The 14,461-nt window shown below is 39.4% G+C and overlaps 2 protein-coding genes across 2 annotated transcripts; one reads left to right on the forward strand and one right to left on the reverse strand.

Annotated features, from left to right (window-relative positions):
- On the reverse strand, positions 1,583-10,818 carry LOC107611649 (FHA domain-containing protein FHA2; the record flags this gene model as incomplete). The annotated part of the gene is given in 2 exon segments (XM_016313552.2): positions 1,583-2,049; positions 10,004-10,818. Coding segments are annotated over 2 exon segments (870 nt in total), but the record flags the coding sequence as incomplete, so codon positions are not given.
- LOC107611650 lies at positions 12,126-13,781 on the forward strand. The gene is made up of 2 exons (XM_016313555.1): positions 12,126-13,175; positions 13,221-13,781. Exons 1-2 carry the CDS (start codon positions 12,126-12,128, stop codon positions 13,779-13,781), a joined length of 1,611 nt encoding a protein of 536 aa, XP_016169041.1.

Below are 14,461 nucleotides of genomic sequence, written 5' to 3' on the forward strand. Positions count from 1 at the left end.
CCTCGTACATTATACTCTGTTATCATGTAGAAATTGTCCGAGACTTTAGCAACAATCTAAATACGTGTTCTTTCTTCTCCCATACCACGTACTTTTAGTACCAGCAGAAAAATTTTCCTTTTAGCATAGTAGTATAACCCTAACAATAATGACAGCAAATAATACCCAGATTAACGAAAAATATATTTTATAGAAATAGTTATCAAAATTAAATTTGAAAAATATCTCCTTCATCAACAACTTCAGTGCTTTCAAACATAGATATCAAATGTGAATCGACAATCGTCCCAATCAAATTATTGTTACTGTTTAGTAGTTCAACTGGTAAATTACAAGCTATAAAGTACGAACACTTCGTTGAATTACTGTGTTGCAGGTCGGATACATTTCGAACACGACACTCATCGATAGTTGTCCGACACGCGTGTCTGCTATGTCCAACCGTGTCCTTATAAAAAGTAAAAACTTTTTCTGTATGTAAGTTTTTATTTATAATAATATAATAATACAATAAATATAAATTAATTAATAAAGTATTAAAATTTGAAAATAATTATTATTTTTATAAAAAAAATAAAAGTACTTATAATAAAGAAAAAATAATTAAATTTTACATAATTACTTAATTATACCGGGTTAACCGGTTCGACCAGTGACCCACCGGTTGAACCAGTAATCCAGTAACCTCACCGGTTCGATCACCGGTTCGGTTCTGACAACTTTGGTTTAACTAGTAATAATTAAATAAATATATAAAATTATAATAAAATTAAAAATTAAATAATAAAAGTAAAAAATATAATAAAAATAATATGATATATGCTTTTATATAATATATATAATTATGCGCATTAAATAAACATATTTGGCTTATGGAAAATTGGAAATTAGAAAATGTGACGGTTTTAAAGCCTTGACCTGTCCAAGGTTCAATGATCAAATTTCTAGTTATACTGCCTTCAAGGCCCCAACTGCATCAATCTCTATGACACCAGCACTACCGTCCCCTGATTGCTCTACCATCACCACCAGGTCTATTTTCTTTTTCCTCAACAAACTCACCATCACCACTAGCATAACCACCGGCAAATGTGTTTTTCAGTTTCAAAACTAAAAATATGTTCTTCACTACGCTTCTCCTGCGTGGTTTGCTTTGCTTTTTTCTTCCTCTTGGAAACAGATTTCTGGCTGGAGTTTCTTCTATTGTTGTTTCGTGTTAGTGAGAATGAGTGGAGTTCTGTGTAAGTAAGAAAGAAATAAATAAAAACAAAAAATAATGAGGTTGGGATATTTTGCGAACAGGTCTTGGTGGATTGAAACAGAAGGAGGACAAGGAAATGGGGCGAAGGTGGTGATAATAGAGATGATGACAGGGGTAAAGCAAGTAAAACAAATTGACCTCATAAATTGTTAAGAAATTAATTTTATGAACTAGAATAAAACTTATTTCGTAGAATTGAATCATTAAATACTAAAAATATTTTTAAACTGAATTTTGAGAGACCAGTATCATTTAATGTTTAAATGGGAATTTTAATGGGAAAAACGATTGAAGTCAACCTCACTATATAATAGTAAAAAATGGCAAGAGATAACAGCAGCCGTTCAGCTAATTTATGAACGAGGATATCAACATTTGAAACATATTACTCCACACAGAGCAAATGCAAAAAGAGAGTACCATTTTGGACCCAGTAACTGAAAAAGCAATAGCAGTTTAGTTTTATACAGTTTGATGCTTTACCAGATATTTCACAACAGAAGAGACAGCAATTCTCTAATTGATAAACTACAGGAGATCATATAATACTGCCGAAGAACAAGCAGGGAAGAAAATTCAAGAGAGCAGAGAGACAAGAGAAACAAACTCCAAGGTGACTCGGCCTTTGGACCTGGTGTTAATGACAAAATGCTCAGGATACTTCCTTAACAACATAAGTAAACCATACCAAGGTTTCCCTTTGGATTCAGGACCAGGCCAATCCTCCGAAGTAAGATATCTCCTTACTCTACTGTGGTGCCAAACACCGTTATATTGCTCCACCAACTACAATATCAATACACAAGCAAAACATTCAGGTTTTACAGATATGTATTCGTTATTTCACACAAAGAATTTCAGGTAATAGAGAAAGTGTGTAAAAGAAGAGGATGACACATCCTCACATGGATACAAAATATATGGCTGAGACCTACTGGATTAGATCATTAACAAAATATGCCAATTCCTTTGAGTCAGTTAACAAAACACCCTTGAACAGACCTTGTGCTGAACACCAAAGGTACTAAACAATGTACTTTAGATGCATAATAACGCATAACATGGAATTATTGTGTCATACACATACTACCTTCTCTGAAAATCCTCAAGTGGCAGTGTGTGAAACTTCATGTTTAGATATAATATATTATTGTATATTTTACTAATGTAAAAATTTATTTCCATTTAATGAGATAGAAGTGTTGCCTGTATTAGTACCTTAAGCTAAGCAGATTGATACTAAACACTAAGTTATAATTGTTAACTGTTTATAATATTGTAAATCATCTGCAAAGCTCTATGATCAGCTTCTTCCATATTTCCTTCAAGTTGGTATAAACGCTCCCAAACTTTCTTTGCACTGCTGCCTTCAGGATGTATTCTGTCGACCTTCATTTTATATCCACTTGTTTCTCCTTTTCACCACTACTGACCCTTATTACTACTGTCGCCACCCTTTGATACTCCAACTCACCAGAGCCCAACTATAATTACCACCTGACAAAGGTTGCATGTGCTGCCTTTGTCCACGACATGTAAATCCACATACTGCTGCTTCTGCAATGGACGATACTGTGTTAAGTGCCCTTTTGTCTCAAATCATTCTCAGCCTAACCCAAGCTTTTTATTAATCCTCCTTTCCACATAGATTGAACCTGAAAAACCCTAACACAACCCACATCCTCAAGCCCCAATGTGACTCCTAAATCTTACCTATCACCTAAATTGGAGAAACTGCTGTAATGAACTCAAGGCATCAGACATATTTAGACATCATTAACAATTAATCCACATGGAGGAAACTCATCCAATAATGACCAAAGTGTGGTATGGGATGATGATGATTCTCTAATAAAAGGCTTTGGAACTACTACTATGTGATAAAAAAAAGTCATGTTCCTCACCGCCTGCAAGATTTGGAATGTCATTTGCTAAACTTTAAGAAACAAAATATTGCAACTTGCTGTGAGTTAAAAGATTAATATATTCTCAACATAGCAAAGTGCGATGTTTGTGACAAATTAATATGGGTCAATATTGATATGTGGACTTAGTTGGACTAATACTACAGGTTGAAGATGTAATGTATCAGACATCCTAGAAACCATTGATTTTGGAAGGAACAAAACCCGAGTTTCTCTCTAGCTTGAATTTGAAATGTGACTAAGTTATCAAATTCTGTTGTAAGTAAGGATTCTTTTCATTCTAAGGTTTGGGGTCCAGGACATAGATACTTATGTCGGAGAATGATTTGTTTCATTATTGACAATTGCACAAGAGTAACTTATTCTATTTTTACGAAAGTTAAGTCAGAGGTTTCCAAATGCATGTTCAATTTATAGTATGTTTAGAACACATTTACAAAAACCTGTTGAGTGTTAGGATAATGTAAGTAATTTCTCCTACTTCTCTCTCTTCCAGCTCACCCACAAGGGCAACCTAGTGCAAACCATCTTGCATTACGCAAGATCTAAGGAAGAACCACACCCAAAGAGTGTAATGGAGGTATCCTAACAAGATGTAAGCATCAATGGCTAATTTAATGGCTTGAATCCCATACAAGGTCACATGGAAACGACTCAAATGTTGCTCCAAGGCTCACCCACAAAAAGTTCCTTAATTTTGTTTTAGATAATAGTGTTGGAAATAAAGATAAATATCTTATAATATAACTTATCCCATAATATCCAAGAATATCTCAGGATTAGTTTTCTTATTTTCCATTATTTCATGATTATTCTGTAAATAGGAGCAATGTATTGTTTATCACTCTATCATAGTACACATTTTAAAATCAGATTAACGTATTTATATATTTTCCGTCCATAATTTAACTCCGTCTATATTACATAACTGGTTTCAAATCCGGATAAAAGAGGAGGGTTGAATTAGGCGCTCGACAACCAACATAAAATTTTGTCGAATCTTCATGACAGATCAAAGACCATATTTCACTAGAGCTAGGTCGTTGCTCAGAAACAACATGCTGTATAACTTGATTACAGTATCAAATAAGCAAGGACCGTTGAATTGGTGCCTGGGTGTAGTGCAAAATGAGCAAGGGTTCCCATTTTTTTTTTTTTTGGACGAGGGTAAACAAGCTGGTTTACAAAGCTCAAGGTAGAGAAAAAGGTATAGATAAAGTCAATAAAAAGTTGTTGTTTGGAACATGAAAATATAGGCATATTTACAGAAAAATCTAAGGAGTGGTGGATACCAAGATACGGAGAAAGATTAATATTATGTGCCTGCAAGAAACAAAGTGGGTCGGGTTGTAGACAAAAGGGTTGTTACATCCGTGTTTAGGGTTTGGTACACAAGAAAGGTGAAGAATAAAAATGGGGTAAGCATTATCGTTGAGGGACATTAGAAGAAGGATGCGGTAGATGTTAAAAGGTGGACGACCAGATCATCTCAATAAAATTTGTGGTGGGAGAAGAGGCCTTTCATGTGATTACCACACACCATAAGTAGGTTTGGACGAACACCATGAGATAGTTTTGGAACATCTAGAAAGTTTAATGCAAGACGTAACTAAAATTTTCTTGGGTGGAGACTTAAATTGACATGTCGGAAAGGATGTGACAAACATGAAGGAAACCATTGGGGTGTTTTCGGGGGTTGTCAACATTAAGGTAAAACCATCTTAGAATTCTCTTCAAGTTTCGATCTTCTTATAGCAAACAATTGCTTTATGAAGCAAGATGAACACCCTATAGCATATAAGATTGGGCCGACAAGTAAATTTACTCCAGGAGAATGATTGACCACACAACATAGGGTGCTTCTCATGGATTTTCACATTTAGTGAAAGGTGAGAAAAAAGACATCAAGAAAAAAACCTGAGGACTAAGTGCTAGCAAATGAAAAGTGAGAAACAAAAAAAAAATCCAAAGACATATAGAAGAATAAGCAAGGTGTGACAAACATAGAACTATAGATGAGATGTAGAGTGAGATGACAAAATAGTCAAAAAAGTGCAAAGAAAGCCTTGGAGAAACTAGATCTAGATGTATTGGAGAAAGAAACAAAGTTGTGGTGGTGGGAAGATTAAGAAGCAATGCTTTAAAGAGTGGTCTTTATAAGACAGCTAAGAAGGAGACAAAGGTGGAAGCAACCGAAGTTAGAACAAGAACTTATGAGAGTCTTTATCAATCTTTGGGTACGAAGGAAGGGAAAAGAGACATGTATAGGATAGCAAAGAGCAGAGAAAAAAGGATGAGATTTTGGTCGCATTAATTGCATTAAGGATAAGAATGGTGAGGTTTTGGTCACAGATGAGAGAATTAACGAAAGATGAAAGAGCTATTTTTACGTGTTATTTAATGATGGGCAAGATACTATTGTGCTCTAGTGGGTTACAAAATCTGGAAAGAATACCAAAACTTCATATTGAAAATTCGAGATTTTGAAACAAAGGAGGCCCTAACGTGGATTATGACTGACAAGGCAGTAGGCCTAAACAATATTTCGGTTGAAATTTGGGAAGGTTTAGGAGGAAAAAGCATTGGTTGGTTAACCAAACTTTTTTAATGAGANTTATCTACAAGAATAAAAGGGAAATACAAACTTGTGAAAATTATAGAGGGATCAAGTTCATGAATCATACCATGAAGTTATGGGAATGTCATAGAACGAAAATTGAGAGAAGACACGCAAGTTTCGGAGAACTAGCTTGATTTTATAACAGGTGGATCGATACTATATCTATTAAGGAAAATGATAGAGGTACCGAAGTAACAAAAATGATCTACACATGGTGTTAATTGATTTGGAAAAGACAGGCGATAGAATACCAAAAGAGGTCTTCTAGAAAGTTTTGGAGAAGGGATTAAGTATAGCCTATGTTCCTACAAGTAAAGATATGTACTATGGAGTTACAAATAGTGTGAGAGCCCAAGGTGTGACAAAAGAAATCAAGGATCATCTCTAAGCCCATATCTCTTCACATTGCTTTTAGAAGCGTTTACTAAGCATATCAAAGAACTCTTACCACGGTCCATGCTTTTTGCTGATGACATCATCCTTATAGAGGAATCAATAAACTTTTTAAATTAGAGGCTAGATTTATGGAAAGAAGTTTTAAAGGTATAAGATTTGCACAAAATCTGAAATAGAACATAATATATGTAATGTAAGTTAAGCACGAGGAGGGAAATACAAACAGAAGTGAAAATTGGAAAAAAGACCCTTCCACAAGTAAAGCAATTTAAGTATTTTGGGTGTATTAGTTAGGAAAATGGAGAAGTCAAAGATCTGAACCATGGAACTCAAACGGGTTGGTCAAGGTAGTGAAGTGTGTCTACATTTATGTGATAAAAAGTATCTTTAAAACTTAAGGTTAAATTTTCTTGCAATATCATTAGACCTGCTATGTTATATATAAGAGTGATAGACAGAAAAAGTTGAGCATGAGCATAAGTTTAATATGGCCGAGATGAGAATGCTTAGATGGATGAGTAGACATACACATGGTTTGAATAAGGAACGATGATATAAGAAAAAATATCGTAGTGCCTATTGTTGAAAAGATGGTGGTGGTTTGGACATGTGGGAAAAACACCACCGAAACATATGATAGGCAAAGAAGGATGGATCAGATGGGAGCTAGACAAGTGGTGAGAGATAGAGAAATACCTAAAAGACTATATACGAGGTTGTCAAAAAATATTTGTGAACAGTCTTAATAGCGACATGATACATGATAGGACGCAATGACATCATTTGATCCATGTAGCCAACCCTATCTAGTGGGATGAGCCTTTGTTATTGTTGTCGTCGTATTTTTAGTCCATATTTTCTCCTCTCCTATATTTAAAACTATTTTGGATTTTTCCTCATCATTTAATCTTCTCATCGCAAATACATGTTTTAAAAAGAGAGACGAACATCTTATAACCTATAAGAGTGGCATGACAAGCTCTCAAATCGACTTCTTGTTGAGGAGAGTCGACCGGAAATTTTGCATTAACTGTAAAATTATCCCGAGAGAGAGTTTGACAACACAACATAGGGTGTTCGTCATGGATTTTCGCGTTGAACAAAAGTTGAGGAAAAGACATCATACGAAGAACTCAAGGACAAGGTGGTGGCGGATAAAAGGTGAGGAACAAAGAAGCTTCCTAAGACGGGTAGGAGAAGAGGCAAAGTGGGATGGGAATGGAAGCGCGGAAGAGATGTGGAGGGAGATGGCAGAAGTTATTAGAAGAACAGCAAAAGAAAGTTCTGGTGAATCTAAAGAAATAGGACCAAGAGACAAGGAGTCCTGGTGGTGGAATGCGAGTATACAAGAAAAGATAAAGATAAAAAAGGAATACTTTAAAGAGTGGTCTTTATGCCGCAATGCAGATAATTGGGAAAAATATAAGGCGGCTAAAAAAGAGACAAAAGTGGCTGTAAGTGAAGCAAGAACAAGAGCATATGAAGGTCTCTACCAGTCTTTGGGTACGAAAGAAGGAGAAAAAGGTATATATAGAATCGCAAAGAACCGGGAAAGAAGAACGAGAGATTTGGATCAGGTTAAGTGCATAAAGGATAAAGATGAAGAGGTATTAGCTCAAGAGGAGAAGATTAATGAAAGGTGGAAGAGCTACTTCTACGAGTTATTTAATGAGGGACAGAAGAATCTTCCGAGCCTTGGTCGATTATGCACAAGGGAAGAAGATCAAAACTTTGACTACTATCGAAGAATTCGAAACTTCGAGGTAAAAGAGGCTCTAAAACAGATGAAAAATGGCAAGGCAGTAGGACCTGATAATATCCCGATTGAGGTTTGGAAGGGTCTTGGAGAAAAAAACATCAACTGGTTAATCATGCTTTTTAATGAGATTTTAAGGTCAAAGAAGATGCCTGATAAGTGGAGAAAGAGCACCTTGGTACCTATCTACAAGAATAAGAGAGACATACAAAGTTGCGAAAACTATAGATGGATTAAGCTTATGAGTCATACTATAAAGTTATGGGAAAGGGTGATAAAACGGAGGTTGAGAAAAGAGACACAAATAACAGAGAACCAATTTGGATTTATGCCAAGCAGATCTATCACTGAAGCGATATACCTATTAAGAAGGATGATGGAGAGGTATCGTAGTAATAAAAGGGATCTACATATGGTGTTTATTGATTTGGAAAAAGCATATGATAGGGTACCAAGGGAGGTCTTATGGAAGGTTTTAGAAAAGAGGAGAGTAAGGGTCGCATATATTCGAACAATTAAAGACATGTATAATGGGGCCACAACTAGTGTGAAGACTCAAAGTGGTGTGACAGAGGAATTCCCTATTGATATAGGATTACACCAGAGATCATCCTTAAGTCCATACCTTTTCACATTAGTCTTGGAAGTACTCACAGAGCACATCCAAGAGCCTGTGCCATGGTGCATGCTTGCTGATATAAAATATAACAAAGGAAAAGTTAAGATTTATTTAATTAACAAAAAATGCAGCACTCCTTATTGTTCTCCTATGGTGTTTTAGGCTTTTTCTCATACTTGTGAAATCATGAATAATAACCTGAAAGTATGTTATAACTGTTGGCTCATGAATCATAACGCAGCTTACAATTCAGAAACACATGATTGAAAAAATAAATAAACATTACTCCACACCTCAAACCCGAAGAAAACACTCTAAGTCTCAAATAAATACTTAAATGACATATATTCTTCAGGAAATACTACACTCCAATGATAACACAAACATATCAAGTCATCCGTTACAAACCCAGGAGAGAAATTACTAAGGAGAAACTCTTGGGGGCTAACAACTTTTAGTATTTTTAGCCATCATTTGGCCAACACAAATACTAAATCGTCATTTTACAAAGAACATCCCAACCGAGCCAACCACCTCAACAATCTACTTCTCCATCCCCAACTATAGACGGAATCTCTTATGATTCTCTTAAGTCCCCATAGGCAACAGTAAGCCAAAAGTGGTATAAGAAACAATAGTAAATGGAAACAAGTACTCGTTAAGATAATGTCTCTCTCTTGATAGTTTTTGTTGAAATTCTGGTGTTTGGGTGGATCCCAATGGCATTGGTCGATCTATGAGGACAACCCCAAAAAGTTGAATAACAATTGGTTGTTCGTACCATTCAAATACAGGTAACCTTTCTAACATGAGTACATGACCTCCCCTAAGAATAAAGATACACTGCTCTAACAATATATGACGTAATCCTACAGATCCTTTAAACTACTAGATCCTAGGGAATGCAATTGCATATTATACTAGACAGGCACAAACAAATAAAAGGGAAATCTGACCTAGCAAAATTACTTTATGTTCATAACAAATACATTTTCATAACCACAAGAAAATGTACTTCTAAGAAAATCCACACTCTCGTCAAGCAAAACCAAAAGTTCCAAATATAAGACTTACACAGCATCCACATTATCCTCAAAATTCTATGTATGGTCTGTTGTGATGAAGAACAGCATTCATTATATTTATAAAAAGTGATCATCAACAACACAAAATTATAGATTGTGGAAGGCAGAACTACATCCATACTTCGAAAATCTTGCAAAGCATGAGTATTGCACAAAATCTGTATATAGAGAACAACAGTCCACTCAGTCAAAAAAAGAAAAAAAAAAGTCCCACACTATAACTAACAATCACAGTTGTCCGTTACTCCAAAGATAAATTCGCATATGCCAAATTCAAAAGCAAAATCCATTCAGGCAAACAAACCAATCACAAGAAAAGAAATCAAGAAAGAAACACTAACCCAATGATGCAGACTTGCTTCCAGCACCCACACCAGCGTACCCGTAACTTTCATACCCATCTCTTCTCGCCTTCTTCCCGCTACTGCCCCCACCAGCACTAGCACCGGCACCAACATCATCCTCATCATCATACTCGTCCTCATAATAATCCCTCCTGCCTTTCTTCACTATCACGCCAGGCCCAGCTGCAGCGGCCGAGGCCATGTGGTAGTTATAATGCGGCACCACGGGCCCTCCCGGCACCCCAGCTATGGAGGCAGGATGGTTGGGGTAGTGGCGAGGGCCGATTGGGCCACCGAGAATGCTGCGAACAGGGAGCAGGAAGTAGAACTCCTTGTCGCCGATCTGGAGAAGGTCTTGGGAGTCGAGTTTGACCGGGGGATTACCAGGGAGGTGGAGGACGCCCTCGACGAGGCAGCCATTCTTGCCGAGGACCTCAAGGGCGAAACGGCGGCGGGTGAAGTCGTAGAAGATTCGGGCGTGGTGCCGGGAGATGTTCATCCCTCCGCCGAGGCTGGAGAGGTCGACGTCGACCGTTGATTTCTTGGAGTTGCGCCCGAGGACGATGGAGTAGGTCTGCATGTAGTACTCAAAATCCTCGCCCTGGAGTTTCGCGAAGCCCGCCTCGACATCGCCGCCGGCGCTGGCGGTTCCCATTGCGGTGGTGGTCGTCGGAGAAGGAAAAACGAGAAAGCGAGAGGAGATGCGAACGAAAATTGGGAATTCAGAGAAGCTATGACTATCGATCGGGGTTTTGAGTGAAAGGGCCAAATAATATTGTATTTTGAAAATGGGAAATTTGTTGGACAAGCTTACAAATTAAGGGAAATTGAGGGGCTCATTAATTTAAATATGGGAAACATTTTGGTGAATTGGGAGAAAATGGAGTAACTGTGTGTATTACACAGAGGTGAACGTGTCAGATGATCAGCACAACACGTAGGGGGCGTGGTGCATACAACACATGGTGGGCGTGGAAGCTAGGTGGCATGCTGCGGTTGAGCCACCTAGGCAGCACGCAGGGGGCGTGCTTAGTCAACACGCAGGGGGCGTGCTGACGTGGCGAAACTTGGTTGGACAGCAGCTGCACCACGTGGGGGGCGTGCTGCGTCAGCACGCAGGCGTGGCGAAAGGTGATTGGTCCAAGTGTGCACCACGTGGGGGCGTGTTAAGTGCACCGCTCTATATAAGGTAGAGCTCGATAGTGTTTTCCAAACCGAGTGAGTGAGATTTGAGTGTGTTGTGAGGATTCTTTGAAGCTGTTGTTGGTGTAATGGAGGACACCGCAAATTTGGTGGTGTATCGTAATGGTGAGATAATACGTAATACTCATGAGGGAGTGAGGTTTGTGTCAGAAAATATATTTTCGTTTGTGGTTCCGTGCACGATGACGTTAATGGAGCTGCAGAATGGCCTATGTCAAAGCATGGAGAATGGTACGTTAATGAGAGTGAGCAGAATTCTGTACCGGACTCCGGTTGTGGTTTTTGGTGGTCTAATACAGTTTGATACCATTCCGATCACGGATGAAGCGAGTATGCAGAATATGTTTCAAATTCACCGGCAGACTTATATGAGACACCCGCAGATTGAGTTGTACGTTGAGTTTGAAGCTGTAGAGGCAGTAGCGGTCCAAAATGATATAGATGTAAATGATGATATAGCTGCGGTGTACGAAGGGTTGAATAGTGACAGCGAAGAGGACTTCGAAGCCACCTATGAAGCCGGCGACGAAGATGAGGATGGTGATGTGGGAGTTGAGGCAGCAGTGGAAAATGTAGTGGTTCATCCCTCGAGCAGTCAACCGATGGGTGTTCCACCTTTTATGTGTGAGTTGGATCTCGACGCCATGCATGCCCCTGAGTTTCCGGAATATGCAAACAGAGGTACGTGTTGACTAAATAAGAAATTTTTGTAACTTTATACCTTGGACTGTGCAATGAACGATGATTTCGGCTTTCTGTAGGTATTGCTGATCCTGAGGACGGAGAGTTCCGAATTGGAATGGAATACAGTTCTAGAAAGTCGGTCGTTGCAGCAATTAGAAGTTTCACTATATCTAGAGGAGTTGACTATGATGTGTATGAGTCTGAGCCACAGACGTTCTATGCAAAATGAAAGATGTACGGGTGTGGATGTGACTGGCTTATCCGAGCCAGCTTGATACGAAGAAAAGGTTGCTGGGAGATACGCAGATACAACGGTAGGCACACGTGCACCATCGGAACGATTTCACAGGATCATTCCAAGTTGGACTCAGATACAGTTGCTGAGGCTATAAGGCCGTTGGTCGAGACGGACCCGTCCATCAAGGTGAAATCTATAATTGTGGAAGTCCAGTCAAGGTTCAACTATACCATCAGTTATCGAAAGGCTTGGTTGGCAAAGCAGAAGTCCGTTGCCAACGTCTTCGGTGATTGGGAGGAATCTTACCAAGCATTGCCGTGGTGGCTCTCGGTCATGGTGCAGAAGATTCCTGGTTCAGTTGTCCAAATAGAAACACGACCACTCTACAACGGGAATGAAGAGGCACAAGGTGTAAAAATACTTCATCGTGTATTTTGGAGTTTCAATCCATGCATTAGGGCATTCAGGCATTGCAAGCCCCTGGTTCAGGTCGACGGCACACACCTATACGGAAAATACAAAGGTACACTTCTAGTCGCTGTTGCACAAGATGGGAACCAAAACATTGTGCCTATCGCCTTTGCCTTGGTGGAAGGTGAGACAGTTGATGCGTGGCACTTCTTCCTCAGGAATCTGCGAGAGTATGTTGTTAGAAAAGACGGTGTGGGTATGATCTCAAACCGACATGAGTCAATACGGGCAGCAGTTAATCGTTCCGGTGATGACTGGCAACCTCCAAGAGCATGGTGGATGTTTTGTATAAGACACATCGGCAGTAACTTCTTAAGGGCATTCAAAGTCTCTCACTTGCAGAAGCTTGTTGTCAATATAGGGTATTCAAGAACGGTGGAGGAGTACAATATCAACTATAAGAGGTTGGAAGAGCGAGGCGAGGCATATGCCAGGTGGTGCGATGCCATCGGACTCAAACATTGGGTATTGGCATTCGACGAGGGACATCGATGGGGCCATATGACAACGAACCTTGTCGAGTGTATTAACTCAGTGTTGAAGGGTGCCCGTAATCTACCTGTGTTGACGCTGGTCTGAGCAACATATTACAGGTTAAATGAACTCTTTACGCGGAAGAGTGCCGAGACTCACGAACGTAAGCGTGCTGGATTTACGTACTCCGCATTTGCGCAACAGCGGATAGAAGCAAGTATGCAACAGGCTGGGAATATAGTTGTGCACCGCTTTGATAGACGAAATGAGGTGTTTGAGGTGCGCGAAACGACTACTGGAAAGGTGTTAGTTGTTGATCTAGCGCGACGGACGTGTAACTGTGGGCACTTCCAGGTTGAACGAATACCATGTCGCCATGTTATTGCTTGCTGTGCTAACCAGCGGCTCGATTGGCAGTTGTATGTGCATGATGTGTACAAGATGACGGAAGTTCGTAAGGTATATAGGTTTGAGTTCGCACCATTAGGAGATCCCGAGACATGGCCTCCTTATGAGGGACCCACATTGGTCGCTAATCCCGCATTGAGGCGAACGTCTAAAGGCAGGCCCAAACTGACCCGATACCTGAATGAAATGGACTCACGTGACATGCGTGGTCCTCGGATATGCCGTCTCTGTGGTGCTCAGGGTCATAGTCGGAGTAGGTGTCCGCAGCGTGCTGGACCGAGTGGTGCTGGTTCATAGTTTAGTATGGTCATGTTTGTACTTTTTAATTTGCATTTCGTCAGTTGATGCTTTGGAAATCAGATGTGTTTGTATTTTTCAAATGAAGTCTATCCATTGATATCTTAATGTCTGCTTAATATTGTCATTAACTGATTTCTTAAGTTAATATACAAAAAAAGGAACTACAGGTTACATAAGTTAACAAAGCAAACATTAAACACGAATCACATTAACTTAACTCTGAAAATAAAATCTAGATAACCTAAACCGAAGCTCACTTCTTTCCACCAAAGTACCTCAGTCCCTTACCCATAATGCCCAGACTGAATCGCGATGGAGTATACCTATCAGGTGGATTTCGCTCCGTCCGTAGGTCATATGGGTGACCACGAACTGAGTCATCCACCCCCGGAGCGGCCGACCCACCTGCATCTGTCGGAGCGGCCGACCCACCAACCTCTGCTGTAATCTCACCGATCGGCAATACAAAGCTGTGGGTTTCAGGCCTCCACCTTTCAACCAGAGCAGCTAACATGGGGTGAAATCCTCTTATAACTCCAATTCTGGAGACGTGGTAGAATCCCGTGGCGCGTAAGTAGTGCTCCACCATCGGATTCCACGTCTATGGTGGATCCAGTTTACGCACCAACAAATTTCTGTTAGGCTGCATCAACAAAGATATATGTTACATTAATTAA

This window comes from Arachis ipaensis, chromosome B08 (assembly GCF_000816755.2).
Source record: "Arachis ipaensis cultivar K30076 chromosome B08, Araip1.1, whole genome shotgun sequence".
In the NCBI taxonomy this organism is placed as follows: Eukaryota; Viridiplantae; Streptophyta; class Magnoliopsida; order Fabales; family Fabaceae; genus Arachis; species Arachis ipaensis.